Raw genomic sequence first — 15438 nt, 5'->3', positions numbered from 1 at the left:
AATTCAAGCCAGAGATGATTGGTTATGCAGATGCAAGTTATTTGGCTGATCCACATAAAGCCCGGTCTCAAACAGGCTACCTATTTAATTGTGGGGGTACATATATATCATGACGTTCAACGAAACAAACTCTATTAGCTACATCTTTAAATCATGCTGAGATAGTAGCATGAAGCAAGCCGAGAGTGCGTAAGGTTGAGATAAATGACTCAACATATTTTACAGTTATGTGGTCTTTTGTTGCAAGCGAAGATTCCAACATTATTGTATGATGATAATGCTGCTTGCATAGCTCAATTGAAGGGAGGATACATCAAAGGAGACAGAACAAAGAACATTTCACCAAAATAGGAGGATACATCAAAGGAGACAGAACAAAGAACATTTCACCAAAATTCTTTTTCACACATGATCTTCAACAGAATGGTGAGATAGATGTTCAACAGATCCGTTCGAGTGATAATCTTGCAGATATGTTCACTAAGGCATTACCAACATCAACTTTTGAGAAGTTGAGATACAAGATTGAAATGGGTCGTCTCCGAGCTATCAAGTGAAGTTTTCATCAGGGGGAGCAGATACGCGCTGTACTCTTTTTCCCTTAACCAAGGTTTTGTCCCAACTGGGTTTTTCTGGTAAGGTTTTTAATGAGGCAGCACTCAATGCGTATTACAAGATATGTTTACTCTTTTTCCTTCACTAAGGATTTTTCCCACTGAATTTTTCCTAGTAAAGTTTTAACGAGGCACACTATCTCTCAAATAGACATCCAAAGGGGAGTATTATGAATACATTTCGGTGATGAATACATTTACGTTATGTGGATGCCTATTTAGTTTCCCAAGTTTACTTTCCATGAACCATTTGTGTGCATGTATCCATTTATTAAGATCACTTAAGTTTTGTAACATTTGGGATGTACATTGGAACTGTATATGGGGCAGCATTTGCCCATGGAAAGATATACTTGAAATAAGAAGAAAAGTCTTCTCCTCTTCTCTACATCTTTGGCTACATTTCTTGCCTTATATTGCTCTTAATTATGTCGCGACCCAAACAAGCGTGAGTGGCACCCACACAAATCCCCTACCATCTACTTAACCAACCATCCAAATGATTACCACATTACTTAGTAAATTTTAAAACATTCAAGGATATAACAGATATAAAAATCTCCAAATGTCTAGTCATGCCATAAATAAATAAAATCTGCAGAAGTCTAACTATTACAACCCCAAAATCCTAAAGTCATCGTATAAGGACTCTAAAACATAACTATCGAATGAATAACTGTCTAAAAATAACATAAATGTCTGAAATGAAATAGAAATCCAAAATAGAAAAGATCTTCAGACGGCCTGACAGGAGTAAGAGCTCATCCTCGAGACTGGCCTCACACTAAATATGAGGTCTTGTAGATGTCTCTGGATCACAATCTGCACTTCAAAGAATGCAGCAAGGTAGTATCAGTACAAATACTATGTACTAGTAGATATCATAGGCCGACTAAGATTAGTATCATGCATACAATCACAAAATCAATAAGACAGATAGATAGGCACAACAACACATAACCTTAAGAAACTATCAACAAAAATCATCCAACACCGAAATATCAGCCAACATAGGGATAAGGTAAATCCACAAAAGTAAAAATCAATAAGAGTAACTCAACCCATGTAATCACCGAACACAATCGTAAATCACAAATTATCTCAACTCTGTCACATATCCGTACACACATGCTAAGTGGTAGTGTTTGACCCAGTAGCCATGACCTGCAGGGAACCCATAGTGTCCATGTACCACTCGCTCTGAAACTGACCTCGGATCTCGAGCCCACAATTAGGCCACATCCTCATCCCCTGTCAAATATGTCTTTTTATATTTATAATATCTTTCTCATCACAATGTATTTTCGTTCCACAGTCAATAAGGAATGGGAACAATCAACAAATCAATATCAGGGAACACAAGTCACCATGTCACAAGTTATATCAAGACCCAAGAATCAATTCATCAATAACATGAATAAGGGATTTCTCCAAGTCAACAAGAAGAGTATTTATGAACTCCTCTTTATCATTTCATATCAGTTCATCACATAATTAATCAATCAATATCAAACTGTAGGAATTACCAACCATACTTTATGTCCGAAGCCCAAATCATGTTTCGCCTATCAATTTCGTAACACATACAATCAACTAATCAAAGTCTGACTCAAGTAGACAGTAACCTACCTCAAAGCCGAACTGGAATAAAGCAGTCACTCTGCAATAGCTTTTCCCCTTTGCAAAGCTTCCGCATGTTCAAAATCTAGAAATATAGCGCTATATGAGTATTCGAATCATCTACCTAAACAATACAACAATTGGGGAAAAGAACCCAACTACATTCTACCCTTTTCAATTGGGTGAACTACCACTAAGTGTGATTTCATTATAAAATCAACCCCAAACTATCATACCATTCCCATTCATGGGTTTTCTAATCAATTCGACCCTTTTACAAGCAGTTTTTATGCCAAAAGTTATCATCTTTATGAAACCCTAGGTCTCATTCAACAAGTTCCACCATTAAAAGACAAGTTCTCATCCTAGGAAGTGATAATCTATACTCATAGATGATTAAACAGCAATAAAATCAACAACCTATTCATTAATCAAGGGTTTCTTAAGTTCTAGGGTTTTAGCCCTTTCATTCACCATTAACGGACCTTTAACTAATCCCGAAATCTAACATGATGATGGAATTAACAAAATCAAGGGTTGAGACTTACCTTCCAAGAGTACTCTAGCCCTAGCCTTAGAATTTCGCCACAACAGTTCTTGCAAACTGTTTTGGGTGTTATGTGGGGAATGGGTTCGGAATAAAGAATATAAAATGTTGATTCTGCCTCGCGTCGACCGCTGCAGCGATCAAAGCCTCGCTGCAGTGGTCTCGCTATAGCGGGAAAGCTCTCGCTATGGCGGACCTCATAAATGTCCCGCTTCCCCGCGACGGACCAGCTACAGCGGTCCATTTTGACCAGTAGCTCAGGTTTTTACACCAGTTTTCGCCCAAAAATCCAAACACCAATCCAAGGCCCTACAGACGCAAACAAAACATGCACAGATACATAAAAACACGCTATGGACTCACCTGTGGCCTTGAAATTCCCAACGGAGGTCTAGTTTTCTAAGTCATTCCCCCCCCCCCATAACGACCTAGCGGGTCGTTACAAATTACAACAAAAAGCCTAAAAAATCACTTATTGTGGAATGGAGGGAGTTCCTTTTTTGTCAGATCACATAGAAAATTTTTAATATGTGCCTCACACAACTGACATTAGTTGTGTGAGGCTTTTTTTTGTGAGATAAAATATGTGGACTCGAAAGTCTAAGATGTGGGTCCACTTTTTTGTCTCACAAAAAAGAGCCTCACACAACTAATGTCAGTTATGTGAGGCACATAGTAAAACTTCTCAATCACATATCATTACTTATTATGTATATGCACTGAATCAAACTGTCTCACGCGTTCTCAACTCAGTTCATATACCGCTTTAATGAGTGAACTATCCAACCAGCAATGCGAATATTTTCACAATCAAGTCTCTTACGGAATAATTATGGGTGAAAATCATTTACACCCCCCCCCCACCCCCACCAACTATGCTTTAAAAATCAAACTCCCCCCTCAACTTTGAACAATAGAATTTCTCCCCCTTTTATCCTAATTGACTTTTTAAAGGCCTATTTTACCCTTACATTATCAACTTTTTTTACCTCTTTAAAATCATGATATTTTTTTTAATTTATGTAACAAATTTCTTATAAAACATAAATATTATCTTCTAGGCGAAGAAAAAAGTAAGAAATACTAATTGAGTTTATAAGTTAATGATGTTCTATAATAAAATAAATTAGCAGAATAAACAAAAAATAATTTTATTAAAAAAAATCAAGACTTTAATATTTATTTATACAAGTGAAAAATAGCAGGTCGTAATAACTTTATAAATATATAATGCAGGTAATGCAAAAACAATTATAAAATAGAGGCAAATTTTAAAAATGATTTTTTTTGAACTGTACATGAATTTTATTACTATAATTTAATAAATAGTTCATTAGTGACAATCAAAAATTGTTTATTTATATAAACAATAGAGAATAACAGAGAAGTGAAACTTAAATATACACACATGCATGTACATACATACTGCATATAATATCGAAATAACAATCATAAAAAATAGCATTAAAGTTTGTTACAAATTCATAAAAGTATTATTCTATGTATAATATTAATGAACTTAAACAATAATCTATAAATACCTATATTAAAAAAATATATTATATATAATATAAAAATGTATTACATAAATGGAGGATTGAAAAAAACAAGAGTGAAATAGTCATTGTATAGGATAAAAGAAGGAGGGGGGGGGGGGGGGAGTCTATTGTTCAAAGTTGAGGGGAGAGTTTGATTTCTAAAGCAAAATTGAGGAGTGAAAATGATTTTCACCCAATAATTACAGGTAAATATTATTGATATAGATAATCTAATAAAATCGATAACTGTTTTGCAATCACTTATAATTACGTTATACTTGGCCCTGTGTAAATATTATTTAATTTAGACCATCAGTAGCTGCTAGAACTTAAAATATATATACACACATTTTGAGTCGAAAATAATAGTGGTCTTGTGGTTGGAATTGATCCCTAAACCCGACACAGTAGGTGATCTTTGAGAAAGATAAGAAACCCATACATAAATAACTAACTAGAATAAGATAAAAGTTAGCAAAAGCTTACTTGCTACCATAATTTACCAAGTCACATTTCACCGAAACAGTCAAAAGCCATTCAATGAAAGCTCCAAATCAAATTCCTAATTTAACAAATTTTATCTCATGGTTGTTGCTCGGATGAGTAAGATACGGAAAAAAACATTATCTTGTACCTTACACAACTTACAATAATTGTGCAACACTTTTTTTTTTTTTTTTTTAGTTCATAAGTAGGTGGACCCAAGTTCTCACACTTTGAGAACCACATAATTCTGTTCAGAAGCGAATATGAGATTTCTGAAACATGATTTCACCACTATGAGCCCGTTTGGATGGGCTTATGGCTTATGACTTATTTTTATTATTTTGGCTTAAAAACAAGTGCTTCAAAGCACTTTTTTATTTTACCCAAACACTACAAAAGTACTTAAAGGCTATTTTGACTTAAAAGCACCTAAAATAAGTCAATCCAAACAGGCTCTAAAAAAAAAAATTAAGTGGAAATCGATACTTAGTCCTCTAGGTAAATAACTCAACTTTCAACCAAGCACCATTTAGCCTTTTTATAGCATGAGTTCCAGCAGATATTATTATACAAATTTTATAAAATATATACATAAAATACCTAGTTCTATGGAGAGACAATGAGTTCGTGTGCTCCAATTTTTATACCTAAAGTCGCCCCTGCTTCTAGTCCACTAACTTGTGAGATTAAAAAAAAGCCTCACACAACTATTATCACTCGTGTGAGGCAAATCTTAAGAAAAAATCCTCACGCAACTATTATCACGTGTATGAGGCATAAAATAAAAAAAAATCCTAGAATACACTCAAACCATTAGATAGATGGCAAACTGGATATTTGTTAGTACAAGTGAGGTTCATTTGAGAGGACTACCCTTATAAATGAAGTCACAGGAGGCACTCTACCAGAGTCTTAATTAGACAACAAACTCCTTAGTCTCTCCATTCAGCTTTTTTAACTAAAAGTCCTCACTGCTATGAGTGCTATCTTTCTCCCATAGCTAGCTACACATTTTATCCACTTTCATTTCTGCACCAGAAAGCAAAAGCAACAAGAACAAGAGAAACACCCAGAGCCAAAAGAAATAATTATGACAAGCAGCAAGAATCCTCAGAATGATGATCAAATGCTACTTATTTCTCAGTACTATCCTGGTAACTACACTCAACAGTTACCTCAACAAGGTTAGTACTATGACTTTGTCTTTAGGATTTACTATACTTGTACATATTAACGGTGTATAAAACAGTACTATATATCAATATGTTTGATCAACTTATTTTCAGGTTACTAATTTAATTCTTTTTTATGATAAATTACTTTTATATATTATTTAGATGACCTGATAGATAGTATAAAGATTTAGTGTGTATATATATATATATATAAATAAAAGTTAAACTCTTATTTTGTTAGTACGAACCTGAAAAGTACTATTATTACTTGAGTTTAATTTTTATACATTGAAGCATTAGAAAAAAAATACACTACCAGATCACTTAAAAGATAACGTCCCTGAAAAATGAGATAAGTAACGTGAAAAATAAGAAAAGTTACTTGTTACAACAGGTTGATTAATGAGATGTTTATTATAGGAGAGGCGAAACCAAGGAGGAGAAGAAAGAAGAACAAAGGAGAAGCAAGTGGGGTAATGATGAGGAAGAGAAAGCTTAGTGATGAACAAGTGAATATGCTGGAACAGAGTTTTGGGAATGAGCACAAACTTGAGTCAGAGAGGAAAGACAAGCTTGCTTCAGAGCTAGGACTTGACCCGAGGCAAGTTGCCGTGTGGTTCCAGAACAGAAGGGCTAGATGGAAGAGCAAGAAGCTGGAGGAAGAATACTCTAAGCTCAAGAATGAACATGACATTAGCATTGTTGACAAATGCCGTCTTGAAAATGAGGTCCGTCTCTCTTTTTCTTTTTTCTTTTTCTTTTTTTTAATTCCGAGTTTAATAACTATTGATAGTGTAAAAAAAAAAACTTGTATAAGAATATAGGAGTATTGGTTTCAATTCTTAGAATTTGTTAGCGAAAACCAAGTACAAGAGTTTAGTTGGATAACTAAGATTTAGAGATTAATGTTTATGTGGTCCTAAAAGCATATTTCATCTACTTTATATTATAATACTATGGTATTTGACTGAACATAAAATTTAAACTAATTGGACATGGATTATATTAGTGATGGTGAAAGAAGAATATTAGAGTTTACTTAGAAAGTTAAACAGTTTAATACTCCTATGTTACTTGAAAATCTTGAAAGCTGTTAGAAATAAAACAACGTCAACTGAATTGAAACTTTAAAAAATGGGAATATAATTTTCTCCATCTGATGTTTGATCTCTAATTAAAGGTAGTACTAATCCCAATTCGCGACGGAAAAAACACTTTGGAGATAGAGCACTCCTTACTTAAAAGTAATTTCATTTTTGCGATCTAACTGATCAAAAACTCTTATGAAAAATATCAAGAAGTATTTACCACCTAAATATAACTTTTGGTGATAAAAGAAATGGGAATAATGACTTATAAATTAGAACGGACAAATTCATGTAAAAGCAGGAAGCAAAATGGACATAACAACTTAAGAAATCGGTACCTATATATGTGTCCAAAAGAAGATAGTAAAATAAAAATAGAGACATGTCATGTAGTGACAAGCATAGAGCCAAGGTGTGTTGCTTGTGGATATTATTATAAGAATTGAAGAGGAGAAATCAATTACTAAGACGTACGTGTAGCGTATGAACCAGTAAAAAATCGACAAAGAAGGAAAGAAACTTGGCGACTGCCACCCCCTAAAGCAGCAAAAGTTACTACATCCTCCAATAATTCATCCTCCGTACACCATTCTTTAAGGTAGCTTAGTACAGCCCCTCTTGTGGAGCTGCACATGCCAATATGCTATTTCTTCACTTGGACGTCCCAGATTTTTAATCCAATCTAATCTATACATACTTCTAGTGAGAGGTAATACTTATAAATTTAGTGGATACAAATTTTTTAACTACTCCTAAATATCCATTTTTCAGTTTAAATTTATAAGATCAAAAAATTCTCGTTATTCTTGAACTATATGCCTACAAAACTGAGAAGCATAAATCGAAATGAACGGAGTATTATATTATTAAAAATATTTGATTACATTAATTGTTCAAGTCGAAACAATGCCAAATACTACATTTGTCCAGGCTGGCCATTTAATTCGTACACTAAACTTTTGATAAGGGAGTTAAACTATTTATACACTGACAGATTCTTACCCTATCAATCTTTTACAATAGGTTAAATTACCCTGGAAAATGTAAAAATATTTCATATATTATCTGTCAGTGTATATAAGTTAAACCGATACATAATTTTGGTGCAGGTTTTGAAGCTAAAGGAGCAGCTGTCTGAAGCAGAGAAGGAGATACAACGGCTGCTGATGGACGGCGTTCCGAGCAATAGCCCCACTACTTCATCACTCTCAATGGAGGCAGCCATGGAACCTCCTTTTCTTGGGGAATTCGGATTGGATAATGGATTTTATGCACCTGAAAACACTTATGCTCAGGGATTGGAATGGGTTAACCTGTACATGCCATATCACATGTGATTAATTTAATATTCAACTTTTTAGTATTAAGCCCGCAAAAATCTATGTATATGTAGATAATGACCCAACTAATTACTATGTCTGTACATTAGTCTTTTCACCTTTGGTTTACTAGTGTGTGTTATTGTTAGTATTTGACTGGCTAGAAGCTAGCAAGATGGAATATACTATAACTTGGCTTTTCACGTGGTGTCTATATATGTTGCAATGTATAATCTTCAATTTCGCTGTCATACTAATTGATTAATGACGTCCTTAATCGTACGTAATATAATTTGCATCAAACTAGTTTCAACGTAAATCCTGTAAAATAATGAGAGTGATGGGTGCTTCTGTTGCTTCTTACACTAACTAACTTCTACCATAGCATAAAGCTTGAGAATTGACAGGAAAAGGACACGCTAGCAAATCACCAAAAAGGCTTCTTACTTTTCTTCGGACCTAATCCCTTATGTAATTGAGTTTAACTTCAATATATTGATTGTGTGTGTCTATATATATATATATATATATATATATATATATATATATATATATATATATATATATATATATATATATTATTAGTACGAACCTTAAAAGTACTATTATCACTTGCGTTTAATTTTTATACATTGAAGCATTAGAAAAAAATTACACTACCAAATCAGTTAAAAGATAACTATTATAGATCGTGAAAAGTAAGAAAAGTTAGCTGTTACAACGGGTTAATTAATGAGATGTTTATTATAGGAGAGGCGAAACCAAGGAGGAGAAGAAAGAAGAACAAAGGAGAAGCAAGTGGGGTGATGATGAGGAAGAGAAAACTTAGTGATGAACAAGTGAATATGCTTGAATAGAGTTTTGGGAATGAGCACAGACTTGAGTCGAGAGAGGAAAGACAAGCTTGCTTGAGCTAGGACTAGACCGAGGCAAGGATTCTTGTCGGTTCCGGAACGGAAGGGCTAGATCGAAGAACAAGAAGCGGGAAGAAGAATACACTAAGCTCAAGAATGAACATGACACTTGGAGTTAATCAAGACTCCATTAATGAGTTCTATGATTGAGAAGAAGAAGAAGAAGAAGAAGAAGAAGAAGAAGATTAAAGAAGAAGAAGAGATGAACAGTTGAGAGAAGAAGAATTCAGAACATTGTATTTGTCACGACCCAACCAGTGGGCCATGACGGGTACCCGGAGCTTACTACCGAGCACCACTCATTATAGAGCAGCGTGAGAGGTGTAAGATGGAGCCTCATTATGGGACTCACCCTCCTCTACGTGTACCGGCGGCTCCTATTCAACCCGTCTTCCTGTCACAGTCTTGCCCTTCTGGGCGGCTGCTGCTTTTCTCTTTACCGGCATCGCTAAAACCATAACGCACAATTAGGGAAAGAAAATCTTATAACATAGCTCTATCGCGCGATCTATGGAGAAGAAGAACGGTCAATTTTCCTAAATGCCCCGCAGCCTCTTGTTTATAAGTGTGGCGCGCTTCACACCCATAAACAAGACTCTACTAGACACGGCTCGTCGACACACCCTAGGACAGAACTGCTCTGATACCACTTTTGTCACGACCCAACCAGTGGGCCATGACGGGTACCTGGAGCTGACTACCGAGCACCACTCATCATGCTAACCATCATACCCAGCCTGTACACACGTAATCACCAAGACAACACATACATAAGCCCTCACGGTTGTAAAAGAATATACAACAATATACCTTTGGGTGATTATAAGACATCCACTACCCACACATATGTATCCACGAGCCTCTAACTGGAGTACTGAACATAAGGACGGGACGGGACCCCGTCGTTCCCGAATATATACATGGAAGAACATATCAAAAACTGCACCTCCGGAGTAGGGAAGTGCTCCTGTGCAAGCTGATCTGGCTCCTAAGGATTTGGACCGTCCCCCTGTCTACCTGTGGGTATGAACACAGCGTCCAAAAGAAAAGGACGTCAGTACGAATAATGTACTGAGTATGTAAGGCATATACGATAACATAATAAGGGAACATAGAAAGCATAAGAAGAAAAGATAACTGTAGCTGCTTGCCTCTTGAGGCGGAATCATGCATGCTCACTTTTACCTTTCAAACATATTACATATACATACATAATCTGCTTAAATCAGTAACATCATTAGCCCGCGTCCGGGCCTCCCGCGTCCGGGGTAATCATATCACGCCGCCCACTAGTGGTGTCATGTCCGGCCAACTAGGCACGGTGTTAGCACATGCCGCCCACCCTAGCGGTGTCATGCCCAGCCATCTAGGCATGGTGTAATCATATGACGCCCGCCCTAGCGGTGTCATGCCCGGCCATCTAGGCACGGTGTAATCAGGCACATGTACTTATCATAAAGCGTGCATAAGAGCTCAAATAAAAGTTGTACTCTATCGGAGTGACGTAAGGTCGGGAACCTCCGATTACATTATGGAACATCATCATCGCTATGCCTCGCCTTGAAAGAACTGGTATCATGAGGTGAGGCAACAACAAGGATTATACATCAATGAATCGTAAACATAGGATTTCTTAAGCTCATGAAGGCATCATTATCATCATCACTATCATAGAACATATATCATAAGAAGCTCTTAAGGGTCTTTAACTTTTATGTTTAGAGATGTAAGAAGGTCATGGGAATATAGGGGGAAGAATTCACAATGTAAGAGTCATGCCTTTGAAAGAAAGGGAATAGCTTCACATACCTTTATATCTTTTTAACTCTATTGCCTACTTGCTTGCCTTTCGAGCTCACGATGTTAGCTTCACGAGAATTTGTACTAAAATTAGACAACCGGAAACATATTTAAGCTTAAGCTAAAGCAACTAAAAGAATATGGAAATTTGGTGACACTTCCTTTGTTTCGACAACTTCTTCCATGAAATAAGATAACCCTCAAACATCCATAAGAACACTCATGATAACATAATCAATAGGTTTACTTCTTAAATCCACCTTCAAGATCATCCATAACCGTACCTATATTACAACATCATATTCATTCTCATAAAATACTTCTTTAATATCGTTCGTACCATTCACCACAAGTTTGTACTAATAACATGTCAAGAACTATTATTCAAGTTAAGTTATTAATCAAGAGTATCACTATTTCCATATTTGTACTCCATATTCTCCTCCCTTCCATAATCCAAGTCTTTTAACCTCTCAGTACTCTTAATAACATGAATTGAACATAAAACTTACCTTTGATGATGTAGGAATGGAATTTGAATGGAATTACTTCACTTGGAGAAAACCCTACTTCAACACCAAAGAGATTCTTCGTTTTCACAAACCCTAGAGAGTGTCCTTGCACTTGATTCCACAATTTCTTGGTGTTTACTCCTTGATTTCCCTTGGATATATGATGATATGATGAGAGAATTTTTCTAGAACCTTCAAGACTTAGAGAGAGACTCAAATCTGAAAATTTGGAGCTCAACTCGTCTATTTATAGCTGAAACTGGAAAGTTCCAGAGAAGCGTTCGACGAGCGGGTCGACGGTCACGTCGATGTATCGACGGTCTATCGACTTTCTTCGTCGACCTGCTTCTGCAGACCAGAAGTTACAGGTCCTATTGACGGCGGAGATCGACGGTCCGTCGACGTATCCCTTTGATTTGTTTCTGCAGATCAGAATTCTCAGAACATACCGACAGTGCATATTGACAGCCCGTCGACATGATCGACGGTCCGTCGATAATATCTGGTGTCTGCAGACTTCCTTGAATCTGCTCAGCCTGCGTCGGTTCAATCCGCTCAACTTTTAACCCCGTAAATTACCAGGAATACCTGCCGGTACACTTGTGCACGGGGTAAGACACTCTCTACCTCAATTGTCTTTGGAAATCTTAATTAGAGTCCTCAAGTATCCCTTCTTACTAGTAGGGACATCATATACACCCTAACCTACGTTAGCCTATTCACCACACAATGACATAAAAATTTCCGAGGTGTAACAGTATTGATGTGTAAAAATGAGTAGAATCATTAAGTGTAAGATTACAATGTAATGTGGGCTATATATACAATGAGAGATTAACAAACTAATATCAACTAATCATCCTACAAGCTAACCATATAGAAAGTTAGTTAACTAACTAACCACCTCTTAACAGCTATTAACTAATAATTGGAATAATACTGAAATTACAACTATGCCTTACTATGCTTAACTGTTTGATCTCTTTTCTTCAACACTCCCCCTAAAGTTAGGTGTCCTAAAAATGTTCAACACACCTAACTTGGAATTAAGAGAGTGATGTTGTACTCTTATGAGCCCTTTAGTGAGCAAATCTGCAGGCTGGTCCTTGGTTGAAATGTATTGAGCTTGTACCTTGCCTTGCTGAATCTTTTCTCTAATGAAATGATAGTCAATATCAATGTGTTTATCCTCTCATGATAGATAGGGTTAGCAGCTATTTGTATAGCTGATTTACTATCACTATAAATGCTAACTAGTAATTCAATCTCAACTTCCAACTCTTGTAACAATCCAAGCAACCAAGTGAGTTCTGAAATAGTTATTGCCATGCTTCTGTATTCTGCTTCTGCAGTATTTTTTAGAAATAGTTGTTTGCTTCTTTGATTTCCATGACACTAGTGATTCACCTAACTTGATCAAGAACCCTGATACAGACCTTCTAGTATGAGTACATGCTGCCCAATCTGCATCACAAAAAGCACTGATAGACTAAATAGGATTGCTTGACATTAACACTCCTTGACCAGGTTATAGTTATATGTATCTAATAGTTTTAAGTGCTGCTTCCATGTGTGACTTCTTGGGATACTGTAAATACTGACTCAATGTTTGAACACTAAAGGAAATGTCCGGTCTTGTAACTGTCAAGTACAGCAGCTTTCCAATGAGTCTTTGATAGGCACACATATCTATCAGTAGTGGATCTGTGTTATTATTTTTCTCTAAGTGATCATCATATTCTTTAGTTGTCAATTTGACATTTATATCGATTGGAGTCTGAGCTGGTTTGGATCTTTGAAAGGCCAAGTTTAGTTATCAATTCTAGTTAGTACTTTCTCTGATGCATTACTATACCTTCTTTGGATCTGGAAAATTCAATGCCAAGGAAGTACTTCAATTCTCCCAAGTCCTTCATCTTGAACACTTGTTGTAATGCTGTTTTGGCTTCTTCAATTAGACTCAAGTTGTCACCAGTTACCATCCACATAAACCAGGTTAATTATAGTTCCTTCTTTGGTTTTTCTTATAAACAGTGAATGGCCATATTGGCTTTGAACAAACTTTAATCTTAGTAGAGCTTCTGTCAACTTAGCATTCCATTGCCTAGAGGCTAGTTTCAGTCCATATAATGATTTTGTGAGTCTACAAACTAGCTTGTACTCCCCCAGGCTCACAAAACTTGTGGAATATCCATGTAAATTTCATCATAAAGGTCACCTTGCAAGAATATTGCATTGTACACATCTATTTGATGAATGTGCCAATTCTTAGATGCTCATAAGTGACAATACTGTCCTAACTGTGACTATTTTAACTATATGTGAGAAGGTTCCTGGTAGTCAATTCCTTCTTGTTGACTATAGCCTTTGGCAACTAATCTAGCTTTGAATCTCTCTACTTCTCCTGAAGTTTTTTACTTGATATTATAGACACACTTGCACCCAATTGGTGGCTTTCCTTCTAGTAAGCTGACCATTTTCCAAGTGTTGTTGCTCTCAGAGGCGAACCTAGGATTTTAAGACCCGGGGAAGGGGGGGGGGCACCATTATCTTAACATACACGGCAACAAAATTTTTAATGTTGACTGAGGGATAATACCATGTCGGACCGATCACTAATAGCATAGCAGTGGCGAAAATACAAGTATATAGGTGAAAAAAAATTATGTTGGAGCTGAGATTTGATCTCGGGTGGTGACCAGTGAGCACTCAGGGACACTCCTACCAACTGAACTACATTTGTAATTATGTTTGAAAGGTTCTTTTAAAATATATCATAATTTTTCAGGGTATATATATCGGGTTTTTTTCAAAGTTGGGGCAACTCCAATTTCCAACACGATGTCCGCCCCTCGGTTTCCGCAACGATCAATCTCGTTTTGTATTGCTTCCACCCATCTTGGATTCTTAGTAGCTTCCTTGTAAGTCTTTGGTTCTGAGATGGAAGAGAAAGCAGATAAGTAACTTTGATATTTTGTAGATAGTTTATCATATGAAACATAGTTTGATATGGCAAAATGAGAGTCCTGATTAATAGAACTTAAGGACACAAATTTCTTCATCCATATTGGGGGTTGTTTGCCCCTTGTAGAAGCTCTAGTCTGCACTGTTGTCCTTGGAGGTTGAACTGGCATATTAACTGGTTGATCTGCAACTGGTTCTGGTACATGTTGCTCTTGATCTGGAATATTCTGTTGTATTTGATGTGGGCGTTCATCTAAGTCTTGACTCTGTTGTTGCTATATCTGACTTGATAGTTCATTTGTAGCTTGACCATGACCTATTTCTGTAGTAGACAACTCAATATTGTGATTAGTAATAATTGCATATTCAGGCTCATCAAAGCATGCATCATCAATCTGTTTAAATATAGGTGTATCAGGAGTATTATCCTTAAAAGGAAACGCTGCTTGTTTGAACACCACATGCCTATTAACAAAGAAGGATTTGTTGTTTAAGTCATACAAGATATAGCCTTTTTGAACCTCTGAGTAGCCTATAAACACAACAGGTTTGGTTCTAGCCTGAAGTTTGTCTATTTGATTAACAATTTTGGCATGACAGAAGCATCCTAAGACTATAAAGTGATTTAATGAAGGTTTTCTACCATGAAGTTTCTCATATGGTGATATGCCAATTACAGAAGATGGCATTCTATTGATTATGTGCACTACAGCTTGCATACAATATCCCTAGAATTTTAAAGGAATATGAACTTGTAATCTTAAGGCTTTTGTAACTTCTAAAATGTTCTATTTCCCCCGGCTACCCTTTTTTGGGAATGGCATTGTTCTTTGATAATAGTTCCCTTTAGCAAACAAAGTA

General features: G+C 36.2%; 1 protein-coding gene and 1 pseudogene across 1 annotated transcript; both read left to right on the top strand.

Moving 5' to 3' along the window:
• The first annotated feature begins 5716 nt into the window (after window positions 1–5716).
• Window positions 5717–8588, top strand: LOC132035422 (homeobox-leucine zipper protein ATHB-40-like). The gene is made up of 3 exons (XM_059425699.1): window positions 5717–5989; window positions 6401–6708; window positions 8178–8588. The coding sequence occupies exons 1-3, from the start codon at window positions 5896–5898 to the stop codon at window positions 8403–8405; spliced, it is 630 nt and encodes a 209-aa protein (XP_059281682.1). The 5' UTR covers window positions 5717–5895; the 3' UTR covers window positions 8406–8588.
• A 536-nt stretch (window positions 8589–9124) lies between these two features.
• Window positions 9125–15438, top strand: part of LOC132047535 (homeobox-leucine zipper protein ATHB-40-like) — a 10596-nt pseudogene continuing 4282 nt past the window's right edge.

The sequence above is a fragment of the Lycium ferocissimum genome, chromosome 2 (genome assembly GCF_029784015.1).
Source record: "Lycium ferocissimum isolate CSIRO_LF1 chromosome 2, AGI_CSIRO_Lferr_CH_V1, whole genome shotgun sequence".
In the NCBI taxonomy this organism is placed as follows: Eukaryota; Viridiplantae; Streptophyta; class Magnoliopsida; order Solanales; family Solanaceae; genus Lycium; species Lycium ferocissimum.
Note: the sequence above shows the minus strand (reverse complement) of the source record. Positions and strands in the feature narration are given on the sequence as shown.